The 13399-nt window shown below is 52.5% G+C and overlaps 1 protein-coding gene and 1 long non-coding RNA gene across 2 annotated transcripts; both read right to left on the bottom strand.

The window, feature by feature from the left end:
- Nucleotides 1-3866: 3866 nt before the first annotated feature.
- Nucleotides 3867-6929, bottom strand: LOC136198159 (uncharacterized). The gene is made up of 2 exons (XM_065988069.1): nucleotides 6650-6929; nucleotides 3867-4972 (listed from the first exon to the last, which is right to left on the bottom strand). Exons 1-2 carry the CDS (start codon nucleotides 6927-6929, stop codon nucleotides 3867-3869), a joined length of 1386 nt encoding a protein of 461 aa, XP_065844141.1.
- A 3622-nt stretch (nucleotides 6930-10551) lies between these two features.
- LOC136197788 (uncharacterized) lies at nucleotides 10552-10942 on the bottom strand. The gene is made up of 3 exons (XR_010672594.1): nucleotides 10898-10942; nucleotides 10765-10845; nucleotides 10552-10700 (listed from the first exon to the last, which is right to left on the bottom strand). It is a non-coding gene; the product is annotated as an uncharacterized lncRNA (long non-coding RNA).
- Between the last annotated feature and the right edge of the window lie 2457 nt (nucleotides 10943-13399).

Raw genomic sequence — 13399 nt, 5'->3', positions numbered from 1 at the left:
GGTCGCGTCGATTTTTTTCTTTATTCCGAATCGAGGCGACCAGAGCGTCTCTTCGATGTCGCAAACGCGATCGATGGAAACGCTAGGGTCGTCGCTTCCAACGCTACTGTATATATAATAAATTATTTATTTTTAAATTCTTCGTTCTTTATGTGGCTCACTTTTTGATATGAACCTGAGAGCCGCGCCCACCAAAAAAGTCGTCAGCGAATTTACCGAAATTAGAAACGAATTCTTTAGCGGAATCTAGAGCGTCGACTTCGCTCATATTTAGCGCGTAAAGAGACTCCATCCATTTCACAATTTTTTAGTTTTCCTTTGAGAGAAATTTCAACTTCTCGTCAGCCGAACTCGCGCGATTTGAGCGACGCTTTAAGGCGTCATGCACGAGAGAACCCAAGATGGTGGATCAACTCGCCACATTAGACCGGCGCGAACATCGCGTTGCCATGGCAACCGAGGTAACAGACAAAAGAGAGACGGGCTCGAGAGCGAGGAACGAACGGTCAAGAACGATTGGACTAGCGTAGGAATCGCTAATAATGTTAACTACGTCTTTCGGGCGGATTTCCCTGTAGGACCAGTCGTCTCTGAGTATGCACTCTTTCGTTCGAGTTTTAGCGTCAATTCGCGCGAAGCCGTGCGTTTCACGTTGACGACATGGCGACGCAGGTACCCGGATGTCTCGTCAAATGCAAGTAGTGGTGGAATTTTTTTTCGCTGTCGATCGAAAGCGCGAGAAGTGAGCTGTCGTTGAGCGAATCGTCGAATTCGGTTGAAATCGACGTATTTTTTAGTGGGGCCCCCTTCCTGATCGATGACGAGCGTCGTCGCGATAGCCAATCGCTGCGCTCCGATAATCAGGTGGCCGCTGCGCTGAGATCGTTTCTAGTTTCCCGCGAAAAGGTTCACCTGTCGCGAACGAAACGCATCCGCGAACTCATCAATGCCCCGGATCCAAGGAGGGAACGCACGCTAATCTCATTAGCAATTAAATTGCCGAATCTTGACAAAGCATCTGGGTTTTTATTAGAGACCTCTTTAGACCTCTCTTTCTCGTGGGAAGTTCCGCCCCTCCTATTGATAGCTGTCACGTGCAGCAATTTCCGTATCTCACTTTTAGGATCTCATTTCCCTAAATTTTTGCTGGGTAGAAGACGTGGCCTGTGTGCATTTTCATTTTATAGACATATTTACTCCTCTTACATGTCTCCCTGACATATCATTTTTGCGCATTTACATGCTCTCGAATGTCTTAGGGGATCTTACGGGATCTGTTCGCCGCGCCGCGACGACCGATGATTGCCATGCAGATTGCGTCTCGGACCTTTTCTCGCTTTCCAGGATGCTCCTCTCAAGCTAGAAAGGGTCTAGGCTTGTGTACTCTAGCGACAGGAACTACTATAAATAGTCTTATGACAGACAGGAAATTAGGGCGGTACCAGCTGAGACGAGGCTATGATTGCCAGGGCGAAATCAAGTAACGCGTCATCTCATTGGGGACACCTTCTAGCCCGGCGAAAGGATGCATCCGGTACGAGCGAGAGAGGGTCAGGGAACGAGGCTAGACACCTTCAGGGACGGCCGCACAGCAAAGGAAGTCTAGACGCGTCGGGATGGCAACGCAGGACGACGTTTACGAAGCAACGACGCGCGGAATTGTCGATCGAGAGCACTGGTGGCTCATGCAGGCTGTCACTTCAGATTGCCTTAGGCTAATGAAATGGGGTGGCATGGGGTCTTGCTGGGCGGACGTCACCGTCCCAGCTGTATTGATATCCGTCGGGGGACCGAGACACGGTCGAACCTTCTCGACCGGACGACTGCACCTGCTAGGGAAGGTGCTTGCCGGTGTAAGGGGGCGGCTGGGCTGGATATCCGGGGCTGTCTCGGAAATCCGGTGTCGTTCCACGGACCCGGAAGCCTACGAGGAAAACTACCGAGTCCGGGACATTGGTCGGCTATAACGCCCACCAGCAGCCGCCCCTTACGATCACGCCCGGACGGCTGTCCAGAGGCGGAGAGCCTAAAGAGCCTAAGCAGACGAGGAGGGTGGGAGGGACCTTCTCACTGGCGCTGTAGTAGACGGACTGATTAGCCCCCGCCCCCACCCAGCATTATCGTAGGCGCGTCGGTCCAATAGATATCAACATCATTTAACTGCGTTAAATTCCTATTGATATCGTCGGGGGACCGAGACACGGTCGAACCTTCTCGACCGGACGACTACACCTGCTAGGGAAGGTGCTTGCCGGTGTAAGGGGGCGGCTGGGCTGGATATCCGGGGCTGTCTCGGAAATCCGGTGTCGTTCCACGGACCCGGAAGCCTACGAGGCAAACTACCGAGTCCGGGACATTGGTCGGCTATAACGCCCACCAGCCCACACTATCCCCAGATACACCGGGCTTTAGGACGGTGTTTCGCCCAACCGGACGGTCCGGCACGTAGGCAACAGGGGTCGAGGAAGGCACGCGGGAGCAAGAACATCGCTGGACAAAACGTACGGCTTGCTCGGTGAACTCAGCCGGAGAAAAAGGAAGAACGATAACATGTTTGCAAGAGAGAAGACGCTACCATCTAACACAAAAGACCAAACACCCAGCGCGTTGCAGGCGCTCTAGCCAACAACAAAGAGAGTGTAGCGCTGAGCGGAGCGCGAGCATCGGCCGCAAGACGGATGTACCGCATATAACAGTTGCTTCTCCAGCGGCCCAACGCCCGGATGCGCTCGTCGCCAACGCCACGCGCCGCAGCCGTCGTAGCGGCGCCAATGCGCAAACTGTGGCCTCCAAACGAGGCTGCCGGGAGGCCTGCGTCTTTGAGAGCAGGGCGGAGGCGTTCTACCAACAGCGCGCGAGAGAGCGGGAGGCCGTCCGCAAAGCGGAAGAGAGGGCCTTCGGCCACGCCTCGACGCGCCACGTAGACCAGAAGTCCACCGACTGGGCAGAGGTCGTCGGCGGTACGATCGAGGAAGACATCCGCGCCAACAGCAAGCTGATCCGTCTTTGACGACTTGATCTTCAGGCGAACCCACGAGGGTTTGGCCGCCGAGTCGACGAGGAGATCTTGCGGCGAGAGGTGGCGCGTCGGGTCAAAGGAACCATTGGTCGTGAGCTCACCTGGGCGGAGGCAGCCAAAGAATCCTGTGCAGACGGCGGCCCATAACATAGCGGTGTCGAAGTCGGCTGAGCGGTGCGACCAGACGCCCCTGATTTGACGAAGGATGGCAGGCGTGATAGGCTGCCGAGAGTCCGGCGTTGAGGTTTTGGCGCGCTCTCGCTGAATACCGCGCAAGACGAGATCCAGCCGTAGAAGTTTGGGCACAAATGGGTCTGGAAAGCCACTGGTGATATGAAGGTTGCGCACCGCAGCTAAATAGCCTCGGATGGTCTGGTACTGAAGGCCTTCGTCGGCGAGAGCGGCCGCCCAGAGACAAAAGGTTGCCTCCTGAGCCGGCAGAAGGGGCGTGTTGGTTGCATCGAAAAAGACTCTGAAGCGTCTCTGACCCGCTGCGTACGCCCGCCATGTCGCCGGCGCTAGGGCGGACGCAGTATATCGCCCAACTGCCTCCTCCAATCCTCCGAGGTCCAATCCGGCGCCGCCAAAAGTAGGTGGTCGAGGAAGTAAATGAGAGGCTGAGGGAGGTCGACCGGTGCCTGCGACGACGAAATAAAGGCCGTCAAGGGGTGACCGCGAGAGAGTGCGTCCGCAAAGGTGTTTAGGTTGCCCGGGATGTGCCGCGCGCGCATGACGAATCCGCCTTTGGCCATAACGTACTGCAGAGTGCGGAGGAGAGGCATTAGTGACTCGTCGCGACTAGCCCCGCTGCATACGGCGGCGACGACCGTTGTGTTATCGGACTCGATTAAAATCGTTTGTCCGTGCCACTCGGCTCCCAAAGGCACGCTGCCGCTAGAACGGGAAACATCTCTTTAGGGGCGATGGATTTTTTCCTCCAAGCGTGCGACCACTGATAGGAAAAACAGCGTGGCGGGCTAGACGAGACGATCACCGCTCCGCAACCCCATAAACCAGAAGCGTCTGACTGGACGCGAATCGTGTGGGTTTGCGTTCCAAGTGACGACAACAGACTGACGCCATTCCAGTCACCGACGAAAGCGTCCCACCAGGCTAAATCGGCTCTTGCGTCGCGGTTCAGACGCAGCTTCGAGTCGAGCTGAGCAGTGCTAGTCGACAAATCGATGAGCCGACGAGTGAAAGAGCGACCCGGACGCACAACCGTCGCCGCGTGATGCAAGAGGCCGACGAGAGACAGGAGCTGTCGCTTTGTACAGGCGCGCGCTGAGATCAAACGTCGCAGGGAGAGGCGTAAGCGCTGCAATTTGTCGGCCGGCAATCGTAAGATGCCGCTCACAGTGTCTATCTCGATGCCAAGAAATACAAGGGTCGACGACGGTCCTTCGACCTTGTGCGGAGCCACGGGAAGGCCCAGAGAACTGCAGGACGACAACGCGATTGCTAAGTTGCGCGCGCATTCGTCGGATCCCGGATTGCCAAGAAACAGAAAATCGTCGAGATAGTGAAGGCCGTGCGACACACCGCTACGAGCCATGATCCATAAAACAGCGTCCGCTACCGCCGAAAAGATCTTCGGCGCTGACCGGAGACCGAACGGGAGAGCCGCATCGAGAAATAACTCATCCTGCCAGCGCACGGCAAGAAACGGACGGTCCTCTGGGTGAACAGGTACCTGACGGTAAGCGGCGTGTAAATCCAACTTAGCGAGGAGGCAGCTGGCGCCGAGATCGAGGGCGATTGCAACGGCATCGTCGATTCGCGCGTACGAAAGCGAGCATAGACTCGCGTCGATGCCGTCGTTCACACTGCTTCCGCGCGGAGCGGAGAGGTCGGTGATGAGTCGCCAACGGCCGGGTTGGTGCGGCTTAGGGATGACGCCGCATGGGCTCACGTGCTCCATCCACTTAGGCTCGACTGGGCCAACGATTCGTCCTGCCTCGAGCTCACCGCTGAAATACCCTCTCACAACACTCGCGTGCGTGGCTGCCGACCGGAAATTTTGAGCCGTCCGGCGATGGGGGGAGGAGCTGAGACCGATACGAAAACCCTGCTCAAAACCTCGTAGCACGTAGTCGACGAAGCGCGAGTCTGGGTGCGTACAGAGGAGCGCACGCCACTGCACCCGGTCAACCGGCGTCGCGACGCGGCGGAAACGGGCTGGAAGGCAACGGCGCGCTCGCGGCGCACACGTATCTAAGCGCGCTAAGTCGTTCATGTAGAGATAGCGTCCATTAACCACGTTGCAGAGCCTGTCGCTTTCTGGTGAGAGTAGCGGCCCTAGGTAGTTGAGCACGAGTAACTATCTCGCGGAGAACGCTAATTGCTAAGGGAAAAATTCCGGAAGGAGAGGGAACGTAAACAGAGCGCACCAGCGGTTGCAGGTGAGACCGCTAATTAATACAACAATCATTTTTCCTCTGAGAGCGCGGCTGCCACGCCTTTGGGCCTGCGCCCCGCAACAAAAGTGGCGCAGCAGCGGAAAGGCACCGAGGAGGGGACGACGTTTCCTACGACCGAAAGACGCAAAAGAAAAAGGAGGGGGGCACTGACAACACCCAAGCATGCGACCATGCAACATACGTCCGGTTTGGAGGGATGACGCTACTCTCCGTTTGGCTTCTCGGCACGCGGCGAACGAGGGCGCTTTGCCTCGGAGTCTTCCGCGCAGTCGCGACTGCGGTGCTGACCTTTGCAATTAGCGCAGACGTGGCGGAAGGAGCAATCCCTGAACGTGCAGCGTCCGGCGTTGTACAAACGGCAGATCGGCTTGTCGGCCGGCGCCCGCTCACGCTGGCTGCGAACCGTTGTTGCAGCTTTTGGTTTTGAAACGGGTGCCAGCGGGGCGAGCGCGCAGTCGGCGGCGACATGATCGCCGTCGAGGCAGTGAACGCAGCGCGGGATGGAAAGCCGGCCCAGCGCAACAAACGTCTGAGCGTAGAGCCCTGGTAAGACAACGCCCCAGTTTGCCGTGGCGTCGGCCGCGGCGAGCTGCCGGAAGCGTGTGTTGTACAGGCGCCAGCCATCGCCGCCGTTGCGCGCTGCTTCTTGTAGGATTAGGCGCAGGTACACCCAGAAGTTGTGCCCGGCGGACCGGGCGCCAGAGCAGCGAACGGCGGCGTAAGCGCAGAAGCAGCGAGCCCAGCTCAGGATCGATGGGATCTGGCGCAGCACGGGGCGCACGCGAGGCGCTCCCTGCGGCTCGCGCTCAGCGAACATCGCCGCCTCGCGCCGGAGGAGTTCCTTGTTGTCTGGGAGAAGCTCTGCCATGTCAAGAAATTCTCCGGCGCGAATGCGGGCCACAAGGCGGTGAGGGATGGTAAACCCGTCGCCGAGAGAGAAAGGGGGGAGTGCCGTTGCAGCGACACCCGCTGCGGGTGCATTGGGGGCAATTGCTAAGCCAGCAATCGCTGCTGCGGGCGGTAGAGCCCCTAATGCTGCCAACGAGAAAGAAAGACAACGGTTCAGCGCGGGGCGGCGGATCACATCGTTTCGCCGCGGGGGCGCGGACGACCGCAGGCCAACAATTTGCGGTCGACATAGGGGCTTAGACCGTGGGAGGATTTGGTCGACGCGAGGATCCCACGGAAATGGGCGGAGTTTGCGACTAACCTTGAGCGGGCCCATCTGGCGGGGGCGGTGGAAGACCTTGTCCGATGAGAGCGGGAGGGACGACGGGCGTCGGCGGGGCGGCTGGCGCTGGTGCGATGTTGGGCGGTGCTGGCGGAGCCGTTCCTGCGTTGCGCGCCTCGCGGGCGGTAAAACTCGCCTCGACTGCCCGCGCGATCGATTGCTCCAGGGCGACGAGCGTCACTGCCTGGGGAGGTTGAGCTTGAGCTTGAGCGCCTGCCTGCGCATTGGCACCATCTTCCACGTCGTCCGCGGCGTCCATAGCAAAGTGAGAGTGACTGAATATGACGAAGGGAGAACCACGATAGCCACCTTCTCACTGGCGCTGTAGTAGACGGACTGATTAGCCCCCGCCCCCACCCAGCATTATCGTAGGCGCGTCGGTCCAATAGATATCGTTTCTTTTCTTCTCGCAATCGATTTGATCTTCTTCGCATTTTGTCTGGGCTTCTTCGATGAGATCGCCGACTTTTTTAATTTGTTTTACATTCAAATCCTAATTATTAAAATTTATTTTCTCACCAAATATGTATCTTATTGATTGACCTTCAGTATTTCTCCTGTAAGAGAATCGAGAAATTTGATTTTTTCAGGAATTTCGACGTCTTCGCCTTCCGGTTCTTTTTTCTATTCAAATATTGAAATGTATTACTTTTAATGAGAGCTGTTTTTAATTAAAACCTTCATTTTTCCGCCAATACTTTTACTGCAAAATTTTTTGTTTCAATCGTCCGCTTGAAATCGAACTGGAAATGATTGCGTTGGGTTAGAGTGCTTTGTAGGCTCGAAATCGAGCGATGTTTGCTCTTTTTTTGTTCGTTATTGCGTTATTCTTACGTTTTCGCCATTCTGTATCAAGTTCGATAACTCGATCGGCGAGTTTGGGGTCAAGCTTCTCGAGAAACAGAAACTCCAGCTCAGTGCCACCCAGAACTAAGAAATCAAATAACTAGATTAGTTATATGAAATGAGACGCTGAAATGTACCTTCTGAAGCAGGCCTAATTTCGTCTTGATCCATCACCTCCTCGCAATTCTCCTTCCTACAGCGCGCAAGTGAACGTTTTCAGGTAACTATTATAAACTGCTTACCCAAAACAGGGTAGATTGTTGATAAGATCGTCAACCAGCTCCTATAGAAAATCAGAGCTCGAAGGACGCGAACTGGGGGCCCCCTTTGAGAAACGATCAACATTACCTTGCCGTAATCTAAATGAACGAGGTGATCGGCTTTTGTGACGACGCTCGTTCGCTCGCTCCACTTTTCGTTCTCGTCGAGATCGCGAATGGACTTCCAGCGTCGATCGTTTTCGACGCGATGAGATATCTTTCGTCGATTGTGCGTGATAGGCGCCGAACGATTGTCGCGGTGCGACGGCTTCAAGGTCAGCGTCGGTTTTAGCGTCACCGACTCGGGAATCGGGTCGTCGAGCAGATATACAATCGCCGGCGTCGTCAATTCGTCGAACGTCTGCTCGGCCGCTACGACGAGTAGAGCGGGATTTCGTGTGCCCATCTTCGCGTTCTCTAACGATCGCAGGCTTGGAACGGACGAGGAGGGGATTCTTCCAACGAGAAGTGAGATCGCGCAGCACTTCGAGCGAGTGCTGCGACATGTATAGATGTACATGAGACGGGAGCGACGAGAGACACGTCCGCCAGCCAAGTGAAATCTATGCGCGAGGGTCCAGGGGGGGTTTTGCACTAAAGTGCGCTAGAAACACGCCCTTTTTGAAAAGGGTTTTATTCTGCTCTCAGAACTTTTACGAAAGGTTTCATTAGTGATTCGAGCTTCTCTTTAGCATGCCTTATAGCGGCAATAGTGTATTCGCCGTAGACCGAATCCCTGAGAAGATAGCCAACGCGCTTTTAGTCGGTCCTGTGTTGTGCTAGCGCGCTCTAGGTTTCGTTAGACAGGGACCAACTGACGGCACGTGCCTCACGTGAAGCCGTTGGGCCAATCACCATACTCTGACAACGCCTTCGGGGCGGTGACGTATTGGCTCCTGATATGTCCAATCAAGCTGTAATCTAAACAGTCGCCAGCGAAATGAGTATCAACGTGTTCGATTTGACAAAGACGGAACTAGAGGCTTTCTGTACATACATCACTGCAATAGATGGCGCGAAAGTAACAAAAAAAGGAAATAGCGGCATCGTACTAGATGCCGCAAAAGAAAACGTGCGGATCGGGCTAAATCTGCCGACATGGGCACTGGTAAGTGAGAAAGACCTTAGAAAATTAAATGCTAAGTCGTCATTAGGTCGTCATGATGTGCGTAAAGGCCGCTAGGAAAGAGATGAATCCCGAAGCGATTCCTTTCCTCAAGACGGAGGACGACGCTTCCGCGGCCGCCGAGGCTCCAGAAGGACCCCCCGCCGACAACGAAGGAGACCTCGACAAAGGACCCCCCGTCGCCGATGGGAACGAACCCGCCCCCGGGGCGGAAGTCGCCGTCGAAGGACACCCCGCCGATGGAAAAGGACCCCCCCCCCACCCCCGCCGCTCACGCTGCCGCCGGAAGGGCCGCCCCTCCCCGCAGGCAGCTTCGTTCGCGCGGCGCGAAAAGCGCCAAGAAGGGCGAGGAGTGAGCGCCGTTGCGCTTTTTTTGCGCCGTTGCGCAAAACGTTTTTGTTTTGGTGTGCGTTGTTTTTTTTTTTGCGCTGTTGCGCAAGTTATTGTTTTTTTTGGTGTGCGTCGTTTTTTTGTGGGCGTCGTTGCGCCATTTCTTTCTGTAATTTCTGTGATAATTATAATCGTACTTGCTGTTAGCTGACTGAGACGACTTTATCTCTTAGCTCCACATCATCGAAGTGGCAAAGTGGGACAGACAGTCGTGCGAGCAATCAGCTGCTGTTTCGTCGTCGACGTCATCGCTATATACTATGCCCATATAAGGAATTCCTTGTCCGGGCGTTCGTCGCAGTCGGATAAACGTCCCGTATTAACTGTGATAGTGATAGTGATAGTGATATTAATTTATTTTCCGACGTGCAAGACAAAACAAAGCGTTTAGTGAAGGCAGAATAGCCCCGTCTATCATCGTTTCGGCCTAAAAAACTTCGCTTGGCAAACAAAGAGCATGCGGGCTGTCTAATATATTTTACGTCAATCCTAATACGTTTCTAATATTATCAAAGTTTTCTCGTGCGATTTTCCGGGCCGCTTTGCAGCCACGATTCAAAGTCTCATCAACGTACTTCTCATCCAATCTCAATTCGCGAATTTTCTTTCTCAAAGGACTCAAATATTCAATAACGCAATCAGTGACGTCAGATTTCATCGCTTCGGTATCTTTCCCAACAAAGTGCCTAATGACATCATCATTACTCATCCCAGTCAATCCACCATAGATGGACACAAGATTCGAAACACCAGGTCTCGTAAGAGGATCATATGCTATCAGTCACCGCCTTTCGTATTTTCTTATGAATGACGTCATCAGTATCTGTGAGTTCGATTGAAATAAGATGTTCTTATCCAGGATTCACTCCACAGGCTAACAAGGAAATAGCCATATCTCGGATATTCGCCCTTAGGCGACTCGCATCTTGCGGCACGGTCAGCGAATGCAAGTCCACAACGCAATAAAGAACCTAGACGAAGTCTATCGTCGACGTAGCGCGCTATACGAGCACTTTGGCAACCTCAACTTCGAGTTGGTTATTTTCGCAAAGACATTCTCTTGCATTCGATCTTCCAACGATCGAAAGTCCGACATGCCTTGTTGCCGTTGGAAACCGCACTGCAGCGCGCGATACTCAAGCAGCCCAGATATTCATTTACATTGGTGATCTATTTTTTAGATACAGTACCGTAAACGAATATCGGGATTCATCTCCTTGACCGCTTTCGCGGCGGTCGACGATTTCGTCTTCTGCACGTCCCACGGTCGAAAGAGAAATTGTCGATTCAAATTCGACTTTTCGATCTGATCCATGTCGGTGACGACGATTTCGCCGCCGTCGCCACTGGCAACGCCCATCATAGCGAAATTTTTCAAGAGTTCGCGGCCAATCGCTCCTGAGCCAACCTAGGAGGGAGGAAACATAGGGAAATGAGTTTGATATTATTTTTTTCTTGGTCTTTGGTCTGACCACAAAGATCTTCTGTTGGGATAACTTCTTCTGGAAGTCTTCGCCGAACACTGCCACTTGCCCGTCGTAACGAGTTCCCGTCTAGATGTATGTGTTTGTTTTTCTTAGAAGAACCGTTTATCTCTTTGGCTACCGGTTGGAAACTCTTTTCCTGGATCTCGACTTGCTGCTCTTCAGCATGTTGCATCAGGGCTCCCTTCGTTTCTTATGAAAGCAGCCTGTTGCATTAGAGCGCAGTTCGTTTCTTATATAAGGAGCGGGTTGCATTGCAGCGCCATTCGTTTCTTATATAGGGTGCGGTTTGTATTAGAGCGCCCATCGTTTCTTGTATAGGGAGCGTGTTGCATTAGAGCGGCTTTCGTTTCTTATAAAGGAGCGGGCTGCATTAGAGCGCCCTTCGTTTCTTATAAAAGGAGCGGATTGCATTAAAGCGCCCTTCGTTTCTTATATAGCTTGTCTCATTAGAGCGCCTTTCGTTTCTTATATAGGGAGCGTGTTGCATTAGGGTGCCTTTCGTTTCTTATATAAGGTGCGGGTTGCCTTAGAGAACCCATCGTTTCTGATATAAGGAGCGTGTTGCGTTAGAGCGCCCTTCGTTTCGTATATAAGGAGCGTGTTGCATTAGAGCGCAGTTCAGTTCTTATGTAAGTTGCGGGTTGCATTATAGCGCCCTTCCTTCCTTATATAAAGAGCGGGTTGCATTACAGCGCCCTTCGTTTCTTATATAAGGATTGAGTTGCATTAGAGCGCCCTTCGTTTGTTATATAAAAAGCCCGTTGCAGTAGAACGCCCATCGTTTCTTATATAGGGAGCTCGTTGCATTAGAGCGCTTTTCTTTTCCTTTATAAAGAGCGGGTTGCATTAAAGCGCGAATCGTCTCTTATATAGGGAGCGTGTTGCATTAGAGCGCCCTTCGTTTCTTATATAGGGTACGTTTTGCATTAGAGCGCCCTTCCTTTCTTATATAAGGAACGGGTTGCATTAGAGCGCCTTTCATTTCTTATATAAGGAGCTGGTTGCATTAGAGCTCCCTTCGTTTCTTATATAAGGAGCATGTTGAATCAGAGCGCCCTTCGTTTCTTATAAAAGCAGCCTGTTGCATTAGAGCGCAGTTCGTTTCTTATATAAGGAGCGGGTTGCATTAGAGCGCCATTCGTTTCTTATATAGGGAGCTAGTTGCATTAGAGCGCCTGTCGTTTCTTGAATAGGGAGCGTGTTGCATTAGAGCGCCTAACATTTCTTATATAAAGAGCGTGTCATTAGAGCGTTTCTTATAAGGAGCGGGTTGCATTAGAGCGCCCTTCGTTTCTTGGTAGTTCGGTTGGATTAAGAGAATTTAGAAATTCAGTGGGATAGTTGACTGCGTCATCAATTTCGACTATTGTATCAATGGAGATGTAGTGTCGTTCTTGAGTGGGAATCAGTTTGAGAAGATTGTCATTTATGAGGTAAACGGATTCGTTGGTGGGAGCAAGAATGGCTCGTTCTGAAAGCCAATGAATGTCTGTGTAATTCTGGGCGAGAGAGGGAAGGACTTGGTCTTGTGATTTCAAAGCACTCAGCGTTGGATCCATTCCGAAACATACTTGAGGTATGTACGTAATATATTATAAAAGCCATTTTACACGCCTTTCAATCTTGATTTCACGTTAATCATAGCGCATCCACTCCTAATAGACCATATTAGAGAGGAGGAGCCTCTTCAGGCGTGCGCAGACGTCGACGGTAAAAATCCGGGACACATCGTCTCCTAAAACAAGCCATGTCCCGACATTGACCCCTTGATGTGGCTAATTGCCGCTTTCCTAGCGATTCGGTACATTCAATAGCAGTACGTATCGTGCCTTAAGCGCGATATCTATGCTACTGTTTAGCGGTTTCACGTTTCGAAGGCGTCGGCAAATTTTTGTCATGGACAGTAGTCCAACTGAAAAACTGGCTTCGAGAAAACTCGCCTGAGACTCCGCTTTCTGGCGGAAAACTTGCTCTCGCGAGTTTCCTCGAAGCCAGTCTTTTAGTTGGACTACTGTCCATGACAAAAATTTGCCGACGCCTTCGAAACGTGAAACCGCTAAACAGTAGCTTAGATATCGCGCTTAAGACACGATACGTACTGCTATTGAACGTACCGAATCGCTAGGAAAGCGGCAATTAGCCACATCGATGGGTCTATGTCGGGACATGGCTTGTTTTAGCAGACGATGTGTCCCGGATTTTACCGTGGACGTCTGCGCATGCCTGAAGAGGCTCCTCCTCTCTAATATGGTCTATTGGTATAGTAGGGCATCACCGTACCCATTGAACTAATATAATCTAACTGATTATCTGGCTAAATCAATAGAAGGATATCGATTTTTAATTAATCACCTTAGGTGCTCCATATTAACGATAGACTAAGCCACTGCCAGAACACAACCTTCACAGGAGCGGGTGTTGCTCAAAACGTACGATGGTACCTCTGGAGACGCTGTTTTTCAATGAGAGTATACAATGACTCTGACTGCATGATATTCACGGTCACTTTCTAATACTAACACAATAGCCCCCCATTTGCACATCGTACCGGGTAACTTCGAGCGCACTTACTCTGAACAAGAACTTCTTTCTCAAAGTGAAGTTCGCACGTACCGACCAA

The sequence above is a fragment of the Oscarella lobularis genome, chromosome 18, assembly GCF_947507565.1.
Source record: "Oscarella lobularis chromosome 18, ooOscLobu1.1, whole genome shotgun sequence".
NCBI classification, from domain to species: domain Eukaryota; kingdom Metazoa; phylum Porifera; class Homoscleromorpha; order Homosclerophorida; family Oscarellidae; genus Oscarella; species Oscarella lobularis.
The sequence above is the reverse complement of the archived record's forward strand: the minus strand, read 5'-3'. Positions and strand labels throughout refer to the sequence as shown.